Below are 12,213 nucleotides of genomic sequence, written 5' to 3'. Positions count from 1 at the left end.
ATTCTTAAAAAAAAACAAAATACAGATAATAATTCATGTTTTAATCATATGGGTATAAGCAAAATCATGCATTGTAAAAATGCATTATACATCGGTAGAAGGATTTTCCAGAGTTTTGAGGTCAACTCTGGGGGTGCCTATTATACATGGGTGCGCATTATACATGAGAAATTACGGTAAATGTGATCCTTGATTTTCAATTGTGAAAAAATTAGGAGAACACAGAAAACTGGAATACCCTCCTCAAAACAAATGGAACAGTTAGTGTATTTTTGCTTTCGTCAGACTAACTTCTAACTATTTAGTGAAAACATCGTCCAACCAAACAATTGCGCAGTGTGATCATGGTATTCTGGAGTATTTTATTTATTTTTTTACTACAGTACCAATGCACTTTAAAGAGAAACCTAAACAGTGACTACAGCATTAGTGTATGCTACAATTCAGTGCAAAATAAAAAAAAAAGTAGTGGTATGGATAGTGAGCAGAGAGCAAAGATAGGTAGGGTCTTGCCAATGAACATTTTATACATAAGCATGGACCAGTGAATGAGTGATTAGAGGTCCAATTAACCAGGGACTATAGTTCACAGTGCTGGGTGTTAAAGGTGTTGCATATTTGCATTTATTTAACAACCTACCTAACTTAACTTCAGTACCTATAAATGATCTTTACTAACTTTGTTGATTCTTAATGATAAGAATCAATAGAAAATCAATATACTATATACTGAAGTCACTCTTGCATGCTTGACTTGTTTGTGTTGGTGAAATGGGCTTGTTTGTTACTGAACACAGTCAAGCATTTCTTGTGGTATTTTTGCATTGATAAAATAGAATAGAAAGCCGTAATGTCATTGTTTGTTAACAATGGCCGTGAACATGTAAAAGTAGAGGGCAGGCAAGACAGAGATGTTTATTTGTTGTGATGGAGAGCTGATGCGAGACGTCACGGCCAATTGGGTGCAGAGGATCTTTGGGGGACAGAGGCGCCAGGGCCTGTCCATCGTGCTGAGCAAGGTTAACAATGTCCAACTCACCTGACATGGGCATCCAATTGTTGGGAAAGCTCAGATCATCCTCAGCTACCCAAGAAAAGCTCCAGTACCCTTGAGGAATGGCGGTCCTACCAGCCAATGACTCACCTGTAAAAGAGAAAATAAACACCCCACCTTGAGGAAATGCAGAAAAGTTTCTCTTTTTGCATCAGACAACAGTTCAGGCAATAGTTGTTCAGTGTGCAGTGTGGTTTTAGTTTCCTTGGCATATTCAACAGTGCAAATATTTTTACTGAAACAGCAAAGACTTAGTGTGATTTTTTTTTTTAAACAAAGCTTTGTCTTTGTTAACAAATTAAGCTTTTTTGTAAAATTCAATTAGATTTAACGCCATTATCAGATTTCATCTCATAAATAATATTCCAAAAGATGTATCTTTAACTAAGCCTGTATGTATACGGTTGTAAGGTTGTATTTCGATTGTTAATCATTGAGTTGATATTACTGATATTATCTTTGATCTTCTAAACGCAGACCACATAAAGTATCACAAGAGCAAAGTGGGTTCTATTATTGTCAATTCATGAATGCAACTTTGTGTGAACCTTCTGCCTTAAGTTCCTTGCCGTACTACTATCGTTCGCTCACCTGCTATTTCTCCCAAGTCCATGTATAATTAGTACACAGTCACAGTCCAATAAGCCACAGCCAAAGAAGCAGACATCTGCGTTAATCAATCAGTTTAAATGAGCCTTAAAGAGGGGATTGATTGTAAACATTCCTTTCCATAGCCCTGAAAAGAGCAGAAAGAGTTTGGGCCAAGTTCTATTTCTGCTCAATCTGACACCTGGAGACATAATAGATCACATGACAATGATTTTTATCCTTGGTAATGTTTGAATTCAGTCTTACCAACATAAGGGGCTTCAATGGTTTTAAAACATATTTTCTGCTACCAACAAATATCTGCTCATCAAGAAATAGTTCCACACCAGAATACTCCAGACTCCCGGCATAACAAGGTACGTTTTTATTCATATTTCCTTTGGCTTCGTAACAAACTATAACCATTGTTAAGTATATAGTGTAATTAACCGCACTGAACAGAAAACACCCAAATCCTAACCTCTCGTAATCTAATAGAAACCACAATAAGGGATATGTTTTAAGTTCCTTGATCCCTTAGTTAGGAAACTTAGAGATTTGTTGATTATTTTTTCCATATAACTTTTAATAGTGTTCAGGTTTGATATTTTAAAATCCAAATCTCAGAGGTACTTACTCATTTACAATTGGGACTCTGCTTGTAAACCATCACACGACCATATGATCTAGCCACTAAGTAGAAACACTGACACAGCTATTAGGATAAGCGACTCAGCAGTAAAATATTTTATACTGACGTGTGCATACTGCAGTGAGGTAATGCACTGCTTTCAGCAGACTTTGTTTCAATAGTGCAGTGATCCAAAAACAATAATGATTTTCTTTTATAAGAATAATAATAATAAAAAAATAATTATCAATGAAAACAAAGTAGGTGGGACTGGTGGGACTATCACAGCAATAGGGTTTTCATTTTTTTTTCCTTCTGTCCTTACCACAGGGGATTGCTGAGCAGTTCCAGGAGGTGAAGTGATAAGATCCAGCTAAAGAGAGATGTTTGAAAATGACAGATCACAACTGGACTTTGAGCTGCAGTGATTAGAGCGAAATGAAATGGACGTGATTGAGCTGCATTTTATACTGTAGGACACATTGGTCACCCACGTGATTGTCTTCCTCTTTTTTGCCTATTAATTAAAGATTTACCTTGGGATACATACATTACTGCCTAAATAAATGGATTACCTGTCTGCTTCAGTAACGCACTATTAAATGCTTGTCAAAGTCTCCCGCCTCCAAATCGGACAGCTGAGATTTGGATTGGCTGCCCACTCAAAACTACAAAAGACCACATTGATTTCCATCAGAGGACCCCTCATGTTGAGTAAGCGCTAACTTTGACAGAATTCCAGTCATGTCGCTCCCTAGAACCAAAACCATCTATGTGCGCACGTTGTCACTTGCTCACACGTTTCATGAGACCATCTTTCCAATCAAATCCTGGAAAACTATGCGATAACATCAACATGGTGACAGTAATATTTACATTTAAATGTGTCAGGTTTTTCTAAGGGTATAAAGATTACATGAGCGTGATGAGGAATAAGTAAGAGAGAAGATGAAGACGTAGTAGATACATTGTAAGTGTATCTTGTAAATCTGCTGTTGTCATAAACTGATATCGCAGATTAATATTGTTGGCATGAAACCTGTCTTGTAAACAAGTAGGGATTTGTGTTCAAATGTAGGACACAGCTCATAAAGTGAAAAGTAGTGCCCATAAAACCTGATTTAAAGCTCCAAATTACACAATCTGCAAACTGAATTTGGGAGAGAGCACAGAATCCATCCTGCAGAGAGTCCCGATCATAACAAGGGACAGGCAAACGAGCTGGGTCTCAGAAGCACACGTACATACATTATGAATAGTTCAGTCAGTCAAAGAAGGGTCAGCAGCTGTTCTCACTTGGAAAAAAACATTTTTCTGCAGACTGCTATGGGTTTTTAACATGACACCGACACTGCAATTAGCTTGCACAACATATGATGGGATAGCAGCTCGGCCTAACAGCAAACCGTGTAATACCACCACACGAATGCCTTTGAGGCAACATTTAAGACACACAATTTGACATCTTTAAAAGTATTGTTCTGTGGTGCTCCACAGAACAGGACAAGACTGAGCTGCATGATGATGAAGATGTCAATTGGGCTTCGGTAATGCTCATTAAAGAAAATGATTTCATTGTCATTACAAGCATAAAATAAGAGCCCTAAGAAAGCAGCCTGTCAGGAATTCACTAAGGACACATAACATGGCTCATCCACAGATGGTAAATTTGCTGAAAAAAAGTTATGTCTAATTTACAATGCTGTATAAAATGTTTGTGACTGTGGGGCATCTGATTTAACAGTGGAAGCACTAATTTAATGAATTATATAAGATTTTCTTCCTTGTCCTGGTGGCGGCTTTTGCATTTCCTCATGAAAAGTGTACATTGTTCTCACAAAATAGTCTTCATTTTACTTTAGGGCATTGTACCTCAAGATGGAAGCTAATATAGTGGCACGACTAAGGTCAAAGGACTGCAGGTCTCATCAATTAGACCATGCAGAGTTGATTTCAAAATTGAATGATTAACAAACCTAGGGGTAACAGCGAGTCTTCAACTGACCTCAAATATATTGTTATTATTTTATTGTATTCTTTTTTTTGAGGAAGAAACAAACCTGAAGTAAACCCACAAAACCACAGGGATAAGCCAGAGCTAATATTGATTCAAACCAGGAATGTTTTTGCTGTGAGGCTGTGTCGTATTTACTTTCTTTGTTTTACGGCCGCCATTTTAACTTACTGTGCACGTGCGCAGTGTACAGTAGCCAAGTCCTGCAGTTTATCATGAGTCACGGATGCACGTACTCCTATCCCCCTAGACGATATTCTCAGAAGAAATATTGGCCGTTCCTGAACAGCTGCACGGATGTGCAAGATTAATTAATCACTTTGTGACAGATGATTCCTAGCAGCAAATAGCTGACTAGCGGCTCTTAGCCAGCGTTGATTTATGCATTTTACAGCACATAGATCAGAATAAACAGACCGCTGCCATGATACAGCGTGGGATCCTGGTAAAAGTAAGCCATTTCAAACTAAAAAGAAACATTTTGGCAACCTCTTTTTGGTGGTTTCCAAAATGTGTCACTACACATTGCAATTGGGAATTTAGATGGCGTGTCCGACCTCTAATAATTACTCTTTGAAATGTCTGCATGATAGCACCAGCCTTTCCAATCCATCCCTGATAGACAGTTCTTCTTTTATAGACTTAGGTTATTTTAAGAATATTGACTTATTTATTACATTCATGTGGATTCATGTGTTTTTTTTTTGTCCCGTTCAGCTTCGGCTGTTGGGTCAAGCATAAAGGAGGTTCTGTATCCCTTAAATGCCGGAACAGTTTTACTGCATCACAATGGACCTTTTAAGCTGCCGCTGTGGTTTCTTAGTATTTTGCTGGATATTTATTGAGAATCAGAGTCGATCAGTTGAATTGAACAAGGTTTCTAGAGGGGAGTGAGAAAACAATACAACAAAAGACAAAACACTAACGGTAAACAAGATATAAATATTTATATACATATATATATATATATATATATATATATATATATATATATACATATATAAATATTTATATACATATATATATATATAGTTGAGGTTTTTTTTTTTTGTGGAATGTTATGCAATGGCCTCGTCATTCACCAATCACTGTGCCCCCCCACTCAACAAGTTGATTCACCGCTTTTCATCATAAGTATAGCTATTTGTCTGCACATAAAGAATAAAGAAAGTGCATCCATTGTGAAAAACACAATGAGAGTCTGTGCCCACTACATTTGTGAAATGGAGAGGAAAAGTGGAATGCCGGTAATGCTTGAATTCCAGATATTGTTGACTTAAGCTCTTGATCAGCAGACAAGCTCTGTGTGGAGCCTCAAGTAGGAAACACTAACACCTGGATAAAATAAGCGGACGAAAAGTCTTTTCAAAGCTTAAATACAGCGACATGAATTTATGAGTTAACCTTGTCAATATTATCAGCTCAAAATAAAAGCCATTGGTAATGTGTTGTTCTTTTTTGTTGAATTGAGATGAGTTAATTGCAAACCTTTTAAATGTTCTGTTTTAATAGAGGCTCACCGTTATTAAATACACCTGAATAACTGTTAGCTAAACTCATTGTTAGTGCATTTTTTTCAGGCATAAATTCACTTTATTCGTTGCTCATTTGTAATATGCAAAAACTACAGTACATAGGGTTGCTAATTTTATATTATTTGCATTTCAAAAATAGTTTCCACAGCATGTATCTGTGGTGTTCTGTCATTTTAGTTCACTTTTATTTTATAAGAATCACGATAATACCAATTGTTATCATCCATCCATCCATTTTCCATACCGCTTATCCTCACAGGGGGCGCGGGCGTGCTGGCGTCTATCTCAGTTGACCTCGAGTGAGAGGCCGAGTACACCTTGGACTTGGTCAGCCAACCGGTGGGGCACAAATTGACAAACAACCATTCACACTCACATTCGTATCTACGGGCAATTTAGAGTCTTCAAGTTGCATGTTTTTTGGATGTGAGAGGAAACTGGACTACCCAGAGAAAACCAATGCAGGCACGGGGAGAACATGCAAACTCCACACAGGTGAGGCCTGATTAGAACCCGGGTCATCAGAACTGTGAGTCGGATGTGCCAGTCGCCCACCATGCCGCCACAATTGTGATCATTTTGGTCTTAATCATTTTGACATTATGACATTTTAATATTGTTTCATCATGAATATACATAGACACATAGCGTTCCAGTAAGTGAACCCTTTGGATTTAGCTTAAATTTTGCATCAAGTCATCATCTTAAAATATGATCTGATCTTCATGTACAGGTGCGTCACAACCATAGACAAACGTAGTCTGCTTGAATGAATACCACACAAACAATGATATGTTTTCATGTTTCATTTTTCATGACACACCACGTAAAAATTCAAAGTGCAGGGTGGAAATGTGACATTTTCTTAATCTATCGTATTTCAGGATGGAAGAAATGCTGTTTAGTGGTATAAGCCCATGCACATCTTCCTTTTAAGGTAATGCCACAGGTTCTCAATAGTGACATGTCAAGGAATGACATTTTGTTTTTCTCCCTTCTCCCTTAATGCCTTTTGCAGTAAGGGACTATGCGTTGTCTTGCATGAGAATTATTTTTACTGTAGAAGGCATAGCTGTTGTTGTTTTTTAATGACATGACAATAAATGTTCATTTCAAAACTAAACAAATTTTGCGGTACTTTTGATACCTACAGTCAATGTGGCCTACCATTTCCCCCTCGCATTAAGCCAGCCAAACACATCAGAGCTACTCCATTATATATAAAATATTTATATGAAAAAATGTGGAATTTTACATGTGCATCTTTCTCTTAGAATTGCACGCAGATTAAAATATATATAAATATGGTTTTACCAAGCTGTTTTACTTTCATCTTAATTAAGCACTAGTACTTAATCACAATTCACACCTCTATTACGATAATTACATTCGCTTTTAATGAGTCATTAAGAGGAGCTATTTGGTGAATAACAAATGACAACCAGTATGCAATATATTGTGAAAGAAAACAATTGTGTATGCACTGCAATGTAATTGTATTCAGAATGTATAAAATTAAGAAATTCAATTTAATACAGGCGGCACGGTGGTTGACTGGTTTGACCGTCAGCCTCACAGTTCTGAGGACCTGGGTTCAATCCCCGGCCCCGCCTGTGTGGAGTTTGCATGTTCTCCCCGTGCCTGCGTGGGTTTTCTCTGGGCACTCCGGTTTCCTCCTACATCCCAAAAACATACATTAATTGGAGACTCTGAATTGCCCGTAGGTGTGACTGTGAGTGTGAATGGTTGTTTGTTTGTATGTGCCCTGCGATTGGCTGGCTGGCAACCAGTTCAGGGTGTACCCCGCCTCCTGCCCGATGACAGCTGGGATGGGCTCCAGCACGCCCGCGACCCTAGTGAGGAGAAGCGGCTCAGAAAACGGATGGATGGAATTTAATATAAAGATTTATGTTTGTCTTATTACTTAAGAATAATAATAACTGCCTTCATCAATCCAACTTCCAAGTCAACTTTTATTGACAATTATGTGCTGAATACATTACAGCCATGATCCATTAGTCCAAAACCTGTAACACAAACTGGTTGGATCAAATGTTGCAATTAATCAAAAGTATTAATAAGTCAGAATGATCATAAAGTGTGCATCAGCACATGCATCAGAGAGCTAAAATATCAATTTGATACTATAATGTTAAATAATTATACAATGCCTCACAATATGAATATGGTACAAATAATTTCACCCACCCCTGCCACTCAAGGACTGTTCCATGTGAGCAGTGGTGGGTGGTGCATTTCAGACGTGGGCCTTTGGTAGGCAGGCAAAACAGCAGACAAAAGCTCTCCACCACACCCTAATAACATGACTAAAATCTAAAAACTTTCAATAAAACATATCATACTCACCAGAAATGCGTATTATTTATAGACAAAATCAATCCTCTTTTGCTAGCTGTCGTGGGTCCGAGCCAGCTACATAGATATTGAAGTGGCGAATAAATCCTTTACCGGGTTGAAAAATGCCAGCCAGCTACAAGCATTGTCCGACTTATTGTCAAAATGTCCAGTTTGTCCTAAAAAGGTACGCCTTGACAATGAATGTTTAACCATCATTTCCGTCATGTTCGTCCTCTTGCTCAGCCGCCGGCTTCACGTAGTGTTATGTAAGGAAAATCCACTCGAGTAGCTCTAAACCAATCAGAGGACGGAAAAATTCTAACGTCACCGGAGACCAGCTAGTTACTGCTGTTTATTGAATCTGAAATCTGATTGGTTCAGATTGATGAAAAAAAAGAAAGAAACATTTGAGTTACAAGAGCTACTGCTTTTTGGTGATAGGAAGGACACCCTGGACTGGTGGCCAGCCAATCGCAGGGCATTTTAAAAGGTTCTGCTGATTATTTTCAGCAGCCCGAATGTGCACGCACACACACGATTATTTGTGGCATCATTAATTCTTACTTGTTTTTTTTCTAGTTTACAAATCTTTATCGTAGATGATGGTGGGCGAATCTAGCTTTTGTTACAAATGAGAATTCACCAGATAATTGTAGACAGTACCGGATTTGATAAGACAAACTTTTTCTTTAATTTTCCGTTGAAATAAAATTTCAGCTTGCTATAAGTGGCTGATTCTTGATCAATGTTGATTAGCCAAAGGGTTATATTCCCAATAAATCAAATAGTTGAGCGTAAAGTTGATTTTATGTTTGACTCTGTAAGGCTCCTTTAAATGTGTTGAGTTTTATTTTTCTCGACATTTTCAAAATGTTTGTCGCGGGCCACATTGTAGTTACGGTTTTCCTTGACAGAGCCATCATGACTGTGAAATCATGTAAATGTTTAATGCCTCCTCATATTATTACATTTACAGTCAACAATAAATTAATGGCTAACCACTTTTGAAATCAGAAGTCAAGGATAATAATTTGTACTATTACTGTAAAAAGCGGTCTGGTAAAATGCTTGCACTATCCCAACATTATTATTCATATGACAATTTTCGTGCAGATTTTAGCAGAACCATGAAAGTTGACACACATGATTTGCTTTTGAGGGGCACATAAAATGATGTAAGGCCAGGTCTGGCCCACAGTCCTTGAGTCTGACGCCTGTACTTTACTGCCTGAAAGGAATTATTTGATCAATTTTGTAATGAGTCTATAATGGGATTTTGCTCGAGGAAAATTGCTCAATAATTGTATGTGTGCAAGTATCCGTTTTTACAAGTTAACGGGCCATTACATCACTTAATTATGTGTTGTTCAAGTGTGTGGTTATGTTCAAGTTTGACAATTACATTGTGCAAACAGCAATACAGACAAGCAGTCAGAAACGAAAACCATGGGATTCCTCATTTCAACTCCAAAGCACAGCAAATTCAACACTGGGCTGAGATGAGTGTTGGGGAGATAAGTGTAAAATCACCTTGCTCAAGGGTATGGCCTGCACAGATCAATATCTGTGAGAATTGATGTCTAACTGTGACTAGATGTGTCTGTGCTGTGGTCTTCAACTTGCGATGAATCGCTATGCCTGTCTTGGGCTTTCAAAGCTGGAATTTTGAGTTTGTCTGACTGAAAACAGAGCAGTAGCTATAAAAATGAAACATTTCAAGAAGAAATAAAGTAAGTACTGCAACAGTTAGCTTATACAGTATATTTAGTAATCTATCTATTTTGTGGCTTGCTGCATGTCTTGCATGTATATGTTTCCTATGTATTTCTTTATTTACTTTTTGTGTTTAAATCCCTTATAATAACATGATACATGATAATAAGTGCTAGCTTGTTCTTGCATACATTTTCACCACTCAATTAATTGAATTTCAAATGACACTTGGTACAATCAACTTTATTATTGGTCTCAAGTGTTTGTGTTGATGTATCTATTACACTTAATACGTGAGTAAAATGCATCATTAAATCATTCATTCTTTCATTCATTCATCTTCCATACTGCCTATCCTCACTAAGGTCGCTGGCGTGCTGGAGCCTATCCGAGCTATCTTCGGGCGAGAGGCAGGGTACACCCTGAACTGGTCGCCAGCCAATCGCAGGGCAAATAGAAACATCAAACAAACAAACAAAAAAAACGCATTGAGTGTGAATAAGACCTACTCACTTCAATTATTAACTTTCATTCATTGAATGACTGATTACCTCTGTGATTGTCTGACTCCAGCACATCCACTGAAAAAAACAAAGAGTCCTTTGAATGTACTTCATTTGAACATGTGCATTGGTTGCACATGATTCAAATGTGTTAAAATATTTTTTTTTTCGGTGAAGAGGGGTAAATTATGTAATTTTAACACATTTTAATCACGTGCAACCGATGTAGGTTCAAATTAAGTAAATTCATACGACTGTTTTTTTCAGTCTGCACGGGCGCAGCAGCAACTGGTTGTTGAAGTGTAATTGCGTCGGATCCCTGAGACGACAGGGACGGTGGACGAATCCCCCGAACATGGAGCGCGTGGCTGCGACTGCACATAAAAAGAGTCCTTTGAATTTCCTTAATTTGAAAATGTACATCGGTGGCGCATGATTAAAATGTGTTGAAATGACATAATTTACCCCTCTTCCTCTAAGAAAATATTTTTTTTCAGTGTGCGTGTCCTCTCCTGTGTATTAAAATAATAAATTGAGTCATCAAAACGGAGTCAAAGTTTTTGATATCCTCTTTGATATGCTGATGTGCTTCTATTTGAATTCAAAAGATTTATTACAAATACCACACATACAACATTTCCGCATGAACCATTATCTCACAGGGCTGAGTGTACGTTACTGTATGAACACGTTATGTGTTCTAAAAATACATGGTATTAACCTTGTGGGGTGATCCACGTCATCCATCACCCCTGAGAGAGCAGCGTCACCCCTGATCGCAGCGATTCTCTCCTCGAACGGGATGAGGCCCTCCGCGGCGGTTCCTCCACCTGTTCTGGCGGTGGGCAGCTGTCCTCCACTTCACATCCACCTTAATGTCTGACCACTTCTTTTTCAGTTCAGCGTGTGTGAGCTGTTCCGACCGCACAGCATTGACAGCCGCACACGCGTCGTCCCATTCACTCCTCTTTCCCGTGTTGTTAACGCCGTCGCACAGCGTGCCAAAGAGGATTTTCTTGCACGCCTCCACTTCATTGAGCAACTTCACATTCAGAAAATGTATTTTTCTTCATTACCTTGCTCATTGTCCTTTTTTCCCGACCATGCTGAGATCGGGATCTCAGGTGCAGGGTTCATTTAAATATGATTTGCATATTTAAATGTGGTTCAATTCCATTATTGATAAGTTTCAATGCATCTACAATCAATGCAACCTAAATCAATGCATCTTCTTAAAATAAATAAATAAATTAAAAGCCAACAGCAATGTTTCCATTTTGTATATTCACATTAGTAGCAAAAACATGGCAATGGTAGTAATTAAGCCTATAGTATAGTATCATGGAATGGCTGGTAGAGGTCTTTCATTGATCTTGTCCCATCTATCCCCATTTTTGTTTGACATTCTATTTCTACTTTTGTACCACCATTTCCTTAGATTTTTTTCTAGTGGAATTTTGAGTTTTATGCCTGTGATATCATTTGAGTTACAAGAGCTACTGCTTTTTGATGATAGGAAGAAGATGAACACATACATTTATCAGTGTTGCTGCAGTGAACAGCAACAAAAAGGTACTCTGCAATCTTGAAAGTGTTTGACTGGTGGGCCAATACAACGAGTCGAGCAATAGAAGGTGGTGCAAATTGAAAGCAGGCAATCATGGACATGGTAGTCTATTCTGTGGCTTGCACCCGAGAGGCCAAATGGGACAAATCTAGTGGAAGGCAGGTGAAATAATAATCAGAGTGGCTGTCCCTCCCATTTCTATTTATCTGATCTGGACCAGTCCAATAGTGGAGACTATAAAATCAAGCAC

General features: G+C 38.1%; 1 protein-coding gene across 1 annotated transcript in view; it reads right to left on the bottom strand.

Moving 5' to 3' along the window:
• alk (ALK receptor tyrosine kinase) overlaps positions 1 to 12,213 on the bottom strand; it is a 362,245-nt gene that overhangs the window by 225,222 nt on the left and 124,810 nt on the right. The window contains exon 2 of the mRNA XM_061697428.1: positions 1,040 to 1,144. Coding sequence (XP_061553412.1) covers positions 1,040 to 1,144 — 105 coding nt within the window. The remainder of the gene's footprint in view (positions 1 to 1,039; positions 1,145 to 12,213) is intronic.

Source organism: Phycodurus eques, chromosome 14 (assembly GCF_024500275.1).
Source record: "Phycodurus eques isolate BA_2022a chromosome 14, UOR_Pequ_1.1, whole genome shotgun sequence".
NCBI lineage: Eukaryota > Metazoa > Chordata > Actinopteri > Syngnathiformes > Syngnathidae > Phycodurus > Phycodurus eques.
This window is presented reverse-complemented; position numbering and strand designations above follow the sequence as displayed.